The 16002-nt window shown below is 36.2% G+C and overlaps 1 protein-coding gene across 5 annotated transcripts in view; it reads left to right on the forward strand.

Moving 5' to 3' along the window:
* Window positions 1-16002, forward strand: part of CACNA2D3 (calcium voltage-gated channel auxiliary subunit alpha2delta 3) — a 409434-nt gene that overhangs the window by 155061 nt on the left and 238371 nt on the right. For all 5 annotated transcript variants that reach the window (XR_003536951.1, XM_027700391.1, XM_027700390.1 and 2 more), the window contains one exon: window positions 11572-11734. Coding sequence is in view for 4 of the 5 variants with exons in the window: in XM_027700391.1 (XP_027556192.1) it covers window positions 11572-11734 (163 nt within the window). In the remaining variant the exon portion in view is untranslated. The remainder of the gene's footprint in view (window positions 1-11571; window positions 11735-16002) is intronic.

The following is a 16002-nucleotide window of genomic DNA, read 5'->3' on the forward strand; positions in this document are numbered from 1 at the left end:
ATTGTATTTATTGTTGTTCAGATCTCTGTGTGGTCTAGTCACGCTATCTATTATTTCAACAAAGTAGCTAATGACAAGCTGGTTGCTTAATGAAGTGCTGTCGTGGCACCTTATTTAGGGAGGGAGGATCTTTTTTTTGGCAGTTGAAGGCTAATGTAACAATATCTAGTGTAATTTCTCCCTTGGAATCTACATTCAGTAAGTCATCTATGTAGTAAACTTATGACCAGGAAGCCTGAATTAATAACCTCTGGGTCAGCCTCACAAATTTTTCATTATTTCAAATACCTTTTCCTGTTGGTTAAGCCTTTTGTTCAGGATGACACTGAATTGCAGTGGTTAGATGGCTTATGAATTGTGTTTTCAGGAAGGACTATTGACACTACAGGTAATTTTTCTTGCAGACTCAAAATGAAGAAAACATGGAAGTAAGAGACTTTAAATATAGTAATTATCCATGAAAATAACCATTAAAACAGTAAATATGATTACGTTTTTATGAATATCGTTTTGGCTGTGGCAATAAGCTCAGAGTCAACATATTCAAAACTGATAAATCTTTTCTATGAGACAGTATATTATATTTGCACTAATCTTTATTTTTACAATAAATGTTTAAAAGCAATTTAGGATTTTCCTGCCAATTAAAGTTAACTAATTTATATAATCTTTTTACATTCAACTTTTCCCTTTAATGTAGGCACATGCAAGGGAATTTATATACCTGCATATCATGTTTTCAATTAAGAAGACAGTAGCAATTAAGAAAAAATGCTATGTTTGTGTCCTTAAAAATACCATTCTTCAGATGATGTTCTGGAAACAAAAGATGCAGGGTCTTAGATAAACATCTGTTGGGAATGAAGAGTTCTTCATATTTTTTACTAGATGAGCATTTCAGTCTCATTTGTGACTGGATGATACTGTATTCTCTCTTGCTATTTTCAATTTATTCTTTAGCAGAGACAGGGAGGGAACACTGAAATAGGAAATTAGGATGTTTAGAGAGAATAACTAAAGAGAGCTGCAAAAGGGTTTTTAATTTGTTTAGATGGCTGAGAGGCCCCCTCGTGAGTGATCTTTCCTGCTGAGCTGAGGGAAGTGCACAAAGACTCCGGGTACCCAGTCTGGGCTGCCACTGTCTGCTGGGGACTTCCTCACATCTCAGCAGATGCTTCAGCAAGGCCCATCCTAGGAATGTTTCTTGGACTCCTCAGAGTCTTTTGGGGATATTATCTCTCCCACTTCTTTAACCTAAACTTCCAGTGCTTGTAAACAAGACAGAGAAGAAGCTGGATTGTGGGATAGATGGTTCACAAAATGACCAGTTATCCCATCCCCTAGATGGGTTTCAAACAAGAATGTTATGTCTTTGATTGCCTTGCTCTACCCAATCAGCTTTTTAAAAACTGTTTATCTGTTTTAATTTAGAATAGATAAAACAGCCACACAGATTAGAGCAGGAACAAGGAAATGGTAGTAGTGTTTCTGAAAATCTAAATGGTTTTTTCAGTTGCATTCAGAGTGTCTCACACTCTGCTCTGGTTTGACCAAAACTCAGAAGTTATGTGTAGGAGTACAATAGCAACACAGTGTACAGCACAGTGAGTGCACTAGGAAATTGTTCTGTGGTTATGGGACTTTAATATAGTGAAGAAATAATTGTCCAGGTTCCAGATAGTTTCATGATGTTGCTCTGACAAGTTCAGTTTATATGTGTTCTTCTGTTGATGCTGTTACATTTATCATTGTTAGCCTGTCCTTGCTTGATGTGAAAAATGGTTAGAAGTTGAAAACATAAAGAAACCATTTTCATATTTCGTAAACTTAACTCTTGGGCTCTACCATTCACTTTTTCACACAAGTTCAGGATGGGAATAGTGTGCAGATGTTCATTTTACCCGTGTAGATATTTTACAAAATCCAAGTTCTTAACCTGCCCCTCTTTCCACCCTCCCTCACCCCCCAGCTCTCTCCCAGGGCAAATATAAACCAGTATTTGATGCAAATCTGCCTCAGCTGGTTTATGTGGATTCTGAGTTTCTTTATCTAGTATTCATGCTTGCTGAATGAAGTCAAGAAAAGACTTAGTATGTGACATGAAAAAGTGTTTTCTTTGTGTCTTTCTAAAACTTTATTCATACAATCAGTGCAGAACAAAATTTTAAGGAATCAGAGAAGTGATACTTGCATACTCTCTTTGCAAGATGTTTTTAAACACTTCAAATTCATTTTATGAATAAAATAGATGCCATTGTCCTTCCTCCTGCCTCCCTTCCCCCTCACTCCAGAGACATGTGTTTCTTTTATTAAATTAACTCATCATCGTGGTTTTGTTATTTTAACTGTGGGCTTAGCTGACCAAATTTCTATATTGCTTGAGAGAGTCATTAATCATTTGAAGAGGATTTGTATATGTTCAGTTGCTCAACATCTCATCTCTCACTTTACCTCCAAATAAATTCAATAATGTTGCACGTGTTCTTTTACTTTCCTTTGTGTAGTCAATAATATTAATTTAACCTCCTGTGTGTTGGTGGGTGGTTGGGAGTAGCAAAACAAACATGGGACTGCAGTGAGCACCATGAAATTTTGTTCTGTTTGAGTTTTTCACTATTTAATTATTTTGATTATCCCCTGTTGGTTTGAAAAAAATAAATCTGGTAAAGTGCATGTTTAATTCATCATTCAGAGCCACGGTTAGTGTTCTAATGTTGACTGCTGGATCTGAACTGCTTGTTCCTGTCTGTATTTTTGGGAATAGTTATTAAACCCCAGCCCAGCACAATGCTATATATAGGCTGTGTCCTGACCCTGGGCATATCTTGTAGGAGGCAGTACAGCTCTTGCTGAGTCCAGAGCAGCATTATATGCATGCTTTAGACTGAAGAGTCTGGGTTAAAGCTGCTTCTCATGGGAGACAGAGAAGATGCAGAGCTTGAGAAATATTTTTTCCTCCTGCTTGGAAGTAGGAATGAGGCACTTAGGGCATACGACTGTAAAAAGGCACAGAGAAGTCAGATACTTCTCCACTGATAATTAGAAGCAGCCTTGAGGTTGTCATCAACCTGAATGTGTCAGATGAGCAGAACATTCATGAACAGCACTGATTTCACTTGAAAAGTTTTCATCTTATCTGTTTGTGAAATAGTTTGCTTTTCTCTTTCTGTAGCACATTTTAAACTGTGGATGCTTTTGGTTTTTTTAATGTTCTATATTGAACATTAAAAGTAACCATTGGTTACTTTGTGGTGGTAAGATGAAAAAACTTCAGAAAATATTAGTGCATTGATTTTGAAGCAAGTCTGTCATTTTGCTGTCTTCTTTGACAGAATATTCTTTTACAGAATTACTTTGCAGAAGTTGTTGATCCTGCTTGTTCACTAACATGCTATTAGCTGTCGGGCTTTAAAGAGAAATGAAGGAATCCTGTGCTTCTAATACCAATAAAAATGGTATTAAAATCTTGCAGATTTTTTGCATCTCTAATGATACACAAGTGTTATAATTTGTTTAAAAAGGTCAGCCCCATAAAACTGGTTTGGGAAATATTTGTGTTAGTGGAATTTAGGAGAAAGACATCCTGACAACCTGTTGGCATGTGTTTTGCTGTAAGTATTCTGCATCTGTGATTTGGCCACATTGGGATACTACTTGTATTCTAAAAATAAAATGAGACATGGTGAAGATTGTTAATGCTCTGAAAATATTATTAATCTAGTCATCATGGCTTACCATGTAATCTATCTCAGTTTTCCTAGTCTGAAAAGGGAGGCTCATCCCCATAATGGCAAGCTTGATACAAGTGTGTTCAAAAGTGCTTTAACATCCTGAAGTGTTTAGAAGTACTTGTTAGTCTTCCCTTGTTTTCTTTGATCAGGCACAGAGCTTGTCCTTTTGGAGTGAAAAGTTTTAGGTTAATTGCTGCTACTTCCAAAGTGTTGTTTAAATAAAGCCTAAAGAACCTCTCATGTTTATTAGCAAGAAAAATGAGCCTTTTCTATTAGTGTATTTCTTAATTGGAGGCATTGAGTGTAGAGTTCTCTGCCATGTCCATCAGGAGTGAGTTGGGAAGAAGGATCCTCAGCAGAAGTGCAGAGCCAAGGGAGCTCTGACTGTGCCAAGGCCAGAGTGGGAGTGCAGGAGGGAGCATTTTGGATGGAGCTGAGAAGGCGCTGCCCCAGCCCCAGGAATGTTCCTGCCATGCTCACTCAGCAATATGTGCAAGAGATGATAAGCATTATCAAAAGACAACACTACTATCCTGGCAGATTTTCCAGGTTGGGGGTTTTTGTCTTACAAGATGATTCTTTTAAGTCACGAAATTCTTTATTAAAGTTGCTCTTGAAATTTTCAGTAAATTGCTTCCATGGTTTACTCCAGCTCTGTAGGACTGTGATCCCTGGCTCTTGTGGTGGTTTGGGCTAGGCCTTCCTTGGTGACCAGTTTGTAACCAAGGAAGGGTCCAGATTTACCCAGTATTCCCTACGATTTTTACGTAAGCCAGACTATAAGAAGAGAGGAGGAGAGGCCTTCGTTTCTCTTTCCTTCCGGTGGCTTGGAGGTGCAGGTTCCCTGCTGTTGAGTCTGCCGTGTTGGGGAGCGAGGCCTGGCTAGGCCTTGCCGACCTTGGGAGACAGAGGTTGCCGGCGATCGTTCCGGAGCGACTCTCGGTTGTCCCAGGAGAGTAGTGAGATATCTTCTTTGCTACCTCTTTTGTTCTCTAGTTACTAGATCTCGGGCTACTGATTGGGATATATATATATATATATATATATTTTATTTTGGTTTTGCTCCTTTTCCCCTTCCCCTTTCCCTTTCCCTTGTGAAATTGTATATAAGTGTAAACATATTTATATATATATAAGTTTGGTTGTCCTCTCTCTCGTTTTTCGGGTTTTTCTTAGTTTTTTTCTCCCTCTTCTCCCTGAGGTTTTTTATTGTTGGGGGGGGGGGACTTCTGGTGGTAAGGTTTGGAGACTTGGCAGGGAGCCAGCTTCAAACCATATCAGCTCTGAACTCACTCCTGTATGCCAGTGGCATCTTTGTAACATACACCCACTGGGAGAAGGGAAAAGTTATGGTGTCACCGGAGTAGGGATTTGTTTTGTTCTTTAGCAGAAAGTATTCCTCGGAGGTTTTTATGTGTATGAAAGTGAACACACTGAACACTCGCATTTCTAGACAGAGCAAAAACTTCAGATGTCCAGTAAAGCTCATCAAGGTGTCCAAAATGTCAAACTAAAAGCCCATTATGGAAACTTTTCCTCCTTCCTTGTTCTATTTACTAAATTTTAGAGTGACCAAAGAGTTTTTATTCAGTCTTGTGACAAAGAAGAGACTCTCAAGAACTTTTTTATATAAAAAAAAATATTTTTGAAGCTATATATCTATAAAGGAAAAGGAGGCTTCATCTGAAACCAGTAACCTAAAGTGATGTTTTTTAACTTTAGTGGGTGATCTAAAATAGCCATCATAATTACCTATTTCTTGGCATGTTCAGTGAATCAGTTAATCCTTACAAGACTTCTGAGACCTTGATGTGTTATCAATTTACATGCTGCTATAATAGATTTTATACTATAATAATGTATTACTTATTTATCCTCTTTTAAGGCAATTTTAATAGGGTAATCATATTGGGAAGGAATATATAGCCTGGGGAAAGGTCATCTCAATTTGATTGTGTATGAAACAGATTAATATTTTTTCAAGGATGCAAGTAATGTTTCTGTACAACTTCCATAATTAAAGAGGGACTAATGACAATATTTCAAATCCCAGGTGTTTTTTGAGCCTTGCTGTTGAATAAAGACATGACAAAAGGGGAGGAGAAAAAGCATTGCATGTTTCTACAGAGGAGCAAGGAGGAACCTTCAGAGAATAATTGGACATGATAAAGATTGTATCTTACAACAAGTGATGCTGTTTTCTCAAATTTAAAAGCTTTTTAAAATTCAGAAGTCTCTGTTGAATGAGGCAGTTTGCTTTTATGACCTTTTATACTTGCTCACTAAACAGACTAAGTTATTAAATGCAAAAGCTTTAATCATATGCTTCAAAACGTAAATTCTCCTTACTGCACAACTGTCAGAAGAGACTTCTTTGAACCTTAAAAACTGATGTATATTCAGACACCTACCTCTTCTTTAACACGAGTACTAGAGTGGAGACTCTTGTCAATGTGTTATGTGGTAGGAAAGCCTCCTTCAGAGTGGATAGCATTTCTCATTTTGGTTTTTACCTATCATGAACATTTCTGTCCTCTTTAGAGATGTGTTCCTACTTTTAGAGGTGTGTCCTCAGAGTCTTGAGAAAATAAATTTTTCCTTTTTTTTTCTTTTAAACTCAGTTATGATAATAGCTATTTTGTTGAAACTGTCATAGATATTTCAATTATTGTTCGTTTCTAGCTATCTGTGCTATTTAATGCTAGGTTTTGCTTTCCCCTTTGTTTTCCATGTTATTTGCTGCTACTTAATTTCTCTCTGATGCTGCAGCATTTTGAGGTTCAATGCAAATGCCATAAACTTTCCTTAATTTAGTATCTCTCAGATACATTCAACTTTCTCTTTGGATGAGTTGTAAGGTTGCAGAAACTCTGTGAAAATGGTTATTGAATAGTTAAGAATTATCAATGTAACCCCAATACTGCTCCAGTGCTGACCCTTACGTGCAAATCATTCCTAGTTGCATTCTTACACCTTTCTAGTCCTCATGTGTCTGTGAATGAGACTTTTTAAATGCTGTCTTGATAAAAATAATTTCTATACTATAGAAAAAATATATCAAACTAAAATTGTGGCTTGTATTCTTTCATGGTGTTAAAAACCAATATACTTAATTTTAAAATGCAATGAGATGGACTGATACATGTTTACTCTTGTGTGCCAAGTGCTCTCTAAGTTGCAAAGGCAATTTGCATTAGAATGTATTTTTAAATTAAACAGTAAATATTTATATTTAAATAAATATACTGTTTATAGTGTTAACAAATATTTGATAAATAATTTAAGCATCGTGAAATATCTGTTTACAAAAAGATAAATGTAAGTTGCAATATAGAATGTCACTCGTCTACCACAGTTTGTACAATAACTTTCAATATTATATCTAAATTACTGAAGTCTTGTTTCAGCCAAGTATCCATTGTAATCAAGGTTCTCATTTAGTTGAGACATTATGCCAAAATAATTGGCTAAGCTGGAATAGAAAACTTTAAAGTTTCCTTCTTACCTTGCAGATCATTTCTCCCATGTAACCCCGTGGTTCTCATTGCAGGCCACAAACTTTACACTTCCCCAGTTTTTCTTTGATATATTTTTAATGAATTAATTTTTATCATAATTAACATATGTCCATGGCAGCCATCCTAAGAGATCATACAACACTCAGTTTTTTACTGTGGCTGAAGCTGTCTTTTCTTTTAAAACAAACTTGCCTTTGGCTGTCAGTGTGAATGATCCTGGAAAACAATTTTGTGACTGATTTCCTAACAGCCCCACAAGTCTCTGCCTCCTCTGATTACAGCACTGTGCCAGAGCAGTCCAGGGTTCTACAGACTATTAGAACCTGTGATTCTTTGGGATGTCTCAGATATGGTCAACTCCTTGCTGAATCGTCCAGTGCTTGTTCTTTTGGGCACTGATTTGTTTATACTGCCTTGCATTGGGAAGGCTTTCTTTGCAAGGGTGAAAATGAAAGCTGAGATTGTTATTTGTCCCCAGTTTTTATGGCCTTACTCTGTCTTCTTCGTTTTGATACAATGTGGGATTTCAAAATGGTAGAGCAAACCCACAGAACGATGCAGGTGCTGCTAAGGAATGTACAAGCAAAAAACCCCAATGTGTTTACTTGAGCAAATTTAAATGCACAAAAGTATAGAAAAGTATATATAAAGTGTAAATGTTGGTGTTTAGATCTAAAGATTCAGATGACATGAATGAGATTTCCTTGCTCACCTGCAGGTCTGCAAGGTTAGTGCAAACTCACCTGTTGGACAAGTCACAGTAGAGCCTGTCTCTGCTCCCACCCTGGATAATTACCTTGTTATTTATTAGACTAATAACTTTTTGGCGTGTTATATTCTGTGCACTCAGAACTCACCTAGTTAAGGTTACATCAAAGACTGACCTCCATTGACAAGATTAAATTGAAGTCATTTTCTCTAAGAGCTTAGGTGGAGTATTTGTGTTGTCAGCAAACAGGACTTTATCCTCTTTCTCCTGGGCATTATCTCAAATGCAGTGTCAGAATGCCAGATGGATTTGCTTTAATATTTTTTCTCCAGTTTTTAATATTCTTCTATCACCTTTCAGCTGTCACACTCAATAATTTCTTCGGAAAGAAAGTGCCCAAAAGAAGCCACTGTATAACAGCTCTGCTTTAAATGATGATCTTTTTCAGTAGTTTTTTTGAGCTGTATTTATTACCTGATGTTTAACCCTTAGAACTTGCAGGACTGCATTAAATATGGTTCTTTTTGTAGGCTTCTCACTCGCAAAAAAACCCTCAACAAACCAAAGCCAACCCCCACAGATGAAACAGACCCCCTCCCCCCTCAGGAAAATAGTAATTATCCACAGTACCATAAGGACTATTTTATGTTACAATTTGCTTTAACCCTCCCCCCCATAAATCATTTTATTTTGTATACACTTGTAGAATTGAAAAGAGAAAATACAGACTCAGACCAATAAATCAGTGAATACTAAATAAACTGAAGAAACAATCAGTCCTAATTACTCAATCATAAAATAAGTGATGGGGTTTTTTGTTTGTTTTTGTTTTTTTTTTAATATAGAGCAGATTTTAATACTTGGCTAGCCTTGCTACTTACAAAATGTGATGGAGGAGGAAGTCTACTAAGTAACTTCTTTGGAAAAGGAAATAGCCCACTGAATGAAAGGAAAAATAATGCTCTTTTAGAGGTGATTTCATGTGTATTCTGACATCCTTATTTGAAATTTGTTAATTTTTCCTTCAATTTGCAAGTTATTATAAAAGCCATGTGCAAGTAAAATTTACATCCTTGAAATCACTAAGTCTGCGTGTGAATTACTGAAAAATTATTTCATGATATGTAACTTAAGTTCAGTTAAAGAACAGCAGTATATTGCTACATATTTTAGTACAGAATCTTATCAAGCTTAATCATCTTTCTCCTAAAGCATAATATTTGAATTGAACTTTTGTCTTAGAATTTGGTAGGTGTTGTGAATGCTTTTAAATAAGAAAAAAAAAAGACAACCCCCCTTTCATTTCTCTATAACAATCTTGATAACGTTTATAAAGCCAAGAAGCATCATGAAAACAGCACAATGTCTGTGGTTCCAGCAGTTGTAGAGGTGGTGTCATGTTCAATAGAGAAAAAGGGAAACAAACCCATGTCCTTAAGGACAAGAAAACAAGCACTTTGGAAGGAAGATGAAACATTCATCCTCACCCTAAGGGAACTCAGCTGTCCAGGGACTGTGAAGAGAGTGGTGGATGGCAAGAAAGAAATGTGAAAGATATAATTTTATTTATCATTGTACTCCCAGGAGATGGAATATCAGCCTTTCTTCCAGACTTAGATAGTATCTGATATATCATGGAAAGCTACACAGCTTACTTCTTCCCTGCTTGGAATTGAAGTAGAACTACATTTCACAACAGCCATTAGTGCACTGCTTAATGTTGGAAGGAATATTTTATTACTTACTAGGACGGGAAATAAGTGGAATTTCAACTCTTCTGCCATGTCTCTCTGGCTCTGCAGAAGCGATAAGTAAAAAGCTGTTGCCCTATGTGGGTGAGAGGCATGCAGTGCAGTTCATGATCCATGATAAACCTGGATAATATGCAGAGATAGAGAAGGTTTCTCCCAGATAGGATGAGAACTGGTGTTTCTTGGGAATGATCATGTATCTCCATCCTTTTGATTCTGGTATGACAGGAATCAAATCTATAACAGTGACAATCCATCAAATGGGAGAGAGAAGGGTGTTGGATAATTCTAATAACTTTAGGAATTAATAGTTAATGGCAGTACAACTGTGAGCTTAGGATTCAATAGCTGTATGTATTCATTACATGTATGCAGCAGACTATTTGGCTCATCTCAGTATAAACCAATGGAATAACGTTAAAGTCAGATGTTTAATCATGTCAGAATAATTTCCGTTAAATTGACTTTGAAATACTGATGTGTCTCAGTCTTTGTTATATGTGATTAATGGTGTGGGGAATGCTGAGTTCGTCTGAATATTTCTGTCATACACACAAGGTCCTCCAAACCTGACATGCAGTGAGCTCCTTTGTACTCTGCTTTCATTTAAAATCCAAGTGATGGGTTGGCCATTTTGAAAAAGCAAAAGCTAAAAGAGAGGGGTAAGGAAAGCTGCTCTCCAAGTAATCTTCCATTTAAGATACTGTTTAAATAATTAAGCCTTTTAATGGAAGTGTATAGTTTGTAAGACTTTAACTGGTTCTTGTTCAGTAGAATGAATTGTGTATCATACTAAGAAAGAAAGCTGTGAAAAGCCTTGCAAGATTTTGTGCTTGCTGGTCTGTTTTAGCTTTGCCAAGAGTGTATTTATCCTTGTACAGATTGTATCAATAAGTATCATATATGAATGCATAGATTTATATTTAAATATTACATGCATTTTCTCTCAAATGGATAGTCAGGGCAGAATCTCATATTTAAATTAATGTGATTCTTCAAAGATGCTAAACTTTAGTCTCTTTATATTAAGAAACACATCACAAACTCTTGACAAGGGTTAAGGTTATTTAGGAGGTTAAAAAGTAGTCTGCACTGTTTGTTGCCTTCAAAGCCTGATAGAATTTCTGGTTAAACTAGGTCATAAAGAAATCCATAATTTTATCTAAATTACTTTTGCTTATCTCGTTATAATTCTGTACAAAATAGGCCAAATACTCTTCAGGAATCTTTAACAGAGGGACAATAATTTCTTGTTCAAAATAAGTCACTATGAAGATGATATGTCCATATTGAAGTATGCATAATTTTACAAAACCAGCTATGATAAGCAATTCTAAAATTCAGCATAAAGAAAATAATTTAAGGAAGTGGCAGTCAGTATACACTGGGTAAGCAACTACAGCTGCAGTTAATATTCCTGTGAAATAAAAACACTTTTAGTTCATGAAGCCTAAGTTCAGCAACGATAGTAGTTCTTGAACTGGTGGAAATAAACTCAACAGAGAGATCATCATTAAATAATCATCCAGGAAAATATTTAAATCTAGAAAGCTTTGTATTAAAAATAGTGTATATATTATTTATGTTCAGAGTTTTTGTTGGACTGCCCTTAATATTTTCAGGGTAGCCAGAACTAAGGTGATATGGGGTTTTCTTGAAACGTATTGACAAATCTGTTTTCAGAAAGGTACCTGGACTAGGACTATAGAGGGAATCTGAGGGATGGTAAAAATTTCTTTTTCTACTATTTTAGGTGGAGATATATGTCAGGGTTTAATCAATGGATTGATAGATATGCTAAACTATTTGTATTTTTAAGCTGAATGTGTGTTCTGAATACAGATTGTGGGTTTCTGTTGTAGTACGAATACTTCAATGCTGTGCTCATAAATGAACGAGATGAAGAAGGAAACTACCTGGAGCTGGGGAAGGAGTTCGTTCTGGTGCCAAATGACCACTTCAATAACTTGCCTGTGAACATCAGTCTGAGTGATGTCCAAGTACCAACCAACATGTACAATAAGGGTAAGAAAAAAACTGTTTTATTTAATCATTCCACTGACTGAACTTAGGAACATCCTTGCTTTAAAAATGAAGCTGTTGATTAGCTGTGTATTATCTGTGTTTTCCAGTTGGCAATAAAAGTGAAATTTCAGTGGAAGAATGTTTAAAGTGTGACAGTTCTGTAATATATTTTGTCCTGTGGCAATTAAGCAATTTATTATGGTCAATGATTTGCGTATTAGACTGTCATGAATTCTGCCATGGAGTATGACAGAATATGTTTGTTCTTATGAATTATTTTCCAGAATCTTCAAATAATTTGATCAGAGCTTACATTGCCTCTTACCAGTTGGATTCTACCTGCGCTGAGATCTAGATGTGTCTGTGAAAGACATAGGGTAGATGGGAGGGGAATATTTTATTAGATTTCTGCTTTCAAGCTTCTGGGAATATTCGTAGCTGTGTATATTCTATTCTGGCTCTATACACAGCTGCTGTGAGTTTTCAGATAATATTTAGAAGGAATAAACTGCATTAAAATTTCTACTCCCTTGTCTATTTGCCATAGGTGCTGGATATCACGTAGCACTAACCAACAGCTACGTTAGATATTAGAAGTGACGGACTTAGGTCTAAAAATTGGCAATGCAAACTGAACTCAGACACACTTAACTCATTTTCTATTTGCCACTCCCCTTTGATCAGACAGCACAAAATTGTATTTTTACAGTGCTTATGCAGCACCTATCTATTTATTTTTCTCAAGCCAGTAATGAAAGAAAAATGAAGAAAGAAAGTGCCAAAGTTTCCCAGCAATGTCTGCAGTATGTTTGTCATTGGTCTGTAGAAGGCTGCCTAATCTCATTATCTGGTTCCTCTTCCCATTTTAACTATACTAAAAGACAGCTAAAAAGACATTAAATGCTTTCCTCATAATACATTCCAGGCTAGCAATTGTGGTAATCATGCAAGGATATTGTGCAATCACAAATGGAAGGAGAATTCAGATAGGTTGGGCTGGTAAGAGGAGCTGTTGACGTGACAGCTTCTCCTCAAAGTTAGGATTCTGACTTGAGAATCTTGAGAAGCCAAAAATCATACAGTAATGTTTTAAACTAGGGACTAAAAGATAACAAAGCTTCCTAGATATTATTTGAAAGGTTGTGAAATGATTAATGCAGGATATTTTGAAAAGATTTGGAAAATGCATAAAGCTTCTAAAGATACCAAACCACTTCTTTGTGCAAGTGCTAATGTTTTTTTAATCAAGCCTGTCTATAGATTAATTCATTCTAGAACTGCTAAAGAGGAAAAAAAATGGTTGAAAAGGGATACAGGGGTCAGGCAACCACGTGTTTCTGGAGAAGCACACTAACCTGAGTAGTTACTGAGAGCAGTGGAACTAAAGGATGTTCAGTTACATATGTCATTCTGCTATGTATAGAATACGTTTTACATGCAGACTATTTATAGTTAAAGGCCAAAGTCAAAGGCTTGTTGAATCTTGTTTTGGCCTCTAATACAGGGATTGCCTGTAGAAATGGGGAAGATGGAGCTCTGTGGTGATTCCTGTTTCCACACCATCTAATTCAAACCATCCAAAACCATTGCTTTATGCAGCTGCGGAAGAAAAGCGTTTTTTATCACTTAAATGTATTCCAACTGCAGAAATCTGGTTTGTTGCTGACATCTTCCTTGCACATGGACACGATAGTCTCAGTTTGGAGTCTGTCAATGTGTGGAAATGCTACTCTTGCCAAGAAGAGGACTGTATACTTAAATTTTTTTTGCCCAGTGCTGTAATGCAGAGGGGTGATAACAAGTTAATCAAATCTTAGCCTGAGGGTACAGGCAGTAGATATTGATAGGTTTACAACTGAGTGTCTGCACAACACCATTTCTCTAGAAAAGGCCTGTTGTTCATTTCCAGGTTATGTTTTAGTTTATTGAATTACTAGGCAGAACCACAGCTCAAACAGCTGAAAACAGATAAGTGTGATCACTGAATAGTTAAACACAGGACTCTTGACTCAGCATAGAAAAAAAAATCAGCTCTCTATTGGTAAGTTAATTCTCACCTTTTTCTTTAATTTTTGTTCACTTAGTTGTACAGATAGTGACAGGACACATTGAAGAGTTGAAAATGTGCCTTAGACTGAAAGGCTCCAGGAGCTCAGTTAATTTAGCTTATTCAAGAGATGACTAAAGGTTTAATTAGTTGATCTGGAGTTAATTACTAATACCAGACTCTATAATCTGGTTGCCAAAGATTTTAGAAGATCCAGTGGCTGAAACTGGGTTCCATTATTTTGCAAATTGCACAACTGTGAGCTCAGTTAAATTTTGGGAAAAACTTTGGCCTGGTCAGCTGCATGATCACAATGATCCCTCCCAGCTGTAGGATCCCTAAAGTGGATGGTCACAGTCCCTAACCAGGCTCTCAACGAGATAGGCTTAACAATCATGGAACATAAATACATTGCTATTCGTATATGTCTTGTGGCTCTTTCAGCCTCTTCATAAAAAAGCTTAGAAACATTGATGGTAACAACAGGACTACCTAATTCCCATTCTAAGGAAATATTCAAGTTTAGAATCTGAAAATAAAAAGCAAAAGCAGATTTCATTACATTTATGATGAAATCAAGAAAACTTAAGTACCACAAATATAAAATCTACGATACTGAAATTTAACCTGGAACATTTTGAAAAATAAAATAAAAGCCACTAAAAAATCTACCAACCTAAAAGTAACTCTAGTGCCATCTTTGATTACAGTGTGTATGCACCTACTGTAAATGTATATGGGAAAGTAAATTAGTGAATTTAATAAAGAATCACAGATTTGCATTTACAGTACTCTTGATCATCATTGTAAAATATAAAGGTCTGGTCTGGTTATTGAAGTGCTTTTATACTTTTCATTCCCCTCTTCTGCACTCCCTCGTTCCCTGTTTTCTGCATATCTTACAGATCACATGGATAATGTCAAAAATAGAAACGTTACTGATCTTTGAAATATAAAGCCTACGCAGCTCAGAAAACTATCTTTTGGCATTCCTATGATGTTCATATACTGGAGGAATTCAGAGCAAAGTAAAGTGGGATGATGGCACTCTACACTGGAGTCTATTTCCCTGTCTGTACAGACATGGCTTGCTTTAGGGCACTTTGCAGCAAAGCTGTTGGTCCATTTAAACTGCACAACATTCTCATGGAATTAGCCTTCTTAATTTTTCCTGAAAATGACTGCTTATTATAAAGTTTTGCTTTTGAAATGTTTAAGCATGCATGGGGAGTCTAAATCTGTCACTGCATTTTGTTTCTTCTCTTTAAACACAAAAGTGTATTTGCTACCTACAGCCTCACTGCCTGTAGCCAAAGGATTTGCAAGGCAGTATGTTTTTAAACAATGAATAAACAATTAAGATTAAGAAAGAAGTTCTGTGACAGCTGTCTTAGCAAGCAGTAGCTCTTCCATCCACAAATGTGGCAATTATCAACTGTGTACAGATTTCTGACAGAAAATAGGGAAAAGGTTCTTAGTGAATTAATCATATTCATATATTCATAGAAGAAAAAGGAAGGAAAGGAATAAGGCACTTTTTCATTAGAAGGAAAGTCCAATTTTTAAAAGTACAGAATCAGTGTGAACCCAGTTTGGACAATGCAGTACCAAGGCAGAAATCCAGGTGTGAGAGCAGGTGTGTAAAAGGCACTGCCTCATTCAGCTGCTGGGGGTCTTTTTTAAATCTAGTTTATTTACATGGGTTATATAGCAGCACAAAGTGAGTTCTCATAGCTCTTGTTTTTTATGTTTCCCCTATTATTTTAGAATGTAAGTGATTTGGGACATGCTACTGTCTCAGATGTATCTTGCATATATACTTCCACAGGTATACATTCCTAAGATACTCATATGACTTTCTACATGTCAATCAGTGTACTATAAACAGCTATTGTGGAAGAGATTAGTAATAATGAAAAATGACTAATGATTTGAAATTTGCATAATTTCAACATTTGATTTATGATTTTATGAGATGCCAGTAAGTATATTAAGAAGAACCTAGGAATGTGACATATAATTAACAGCAGCAGTTGGAATGTGGGCTGGGCTTTCTGGCAACCATCCATGGGGAACATGGCAGTAGGATTACCACTGGGAATAGTAGGATTCTATAATGGATTTATGTACATGAGGAGATGATAAAAGAAGACTCAAAACTGATCAGAAGGCTCAAAACTGATCTTGCAGATGTTGACAGCGTATAAAAGTAAAAGAAAAA

The sequence above is a fragment of the Neopelma chrysocephalum genome, unplaced genomic scaffold, assembly GCF_003984885.1.
Source record: "Neopelma chrysocephalum unplaced genomic scaffold, ASM398488v2 Primary Assembly neopelma1_147, whole genome shotgun sequence".
Lineage (NCBI taxonomy): Eukaryota > Metazoa > Chordata > Aves > Passeriformes > Pipridae > Neopelma > Neopelma chrysocephalum.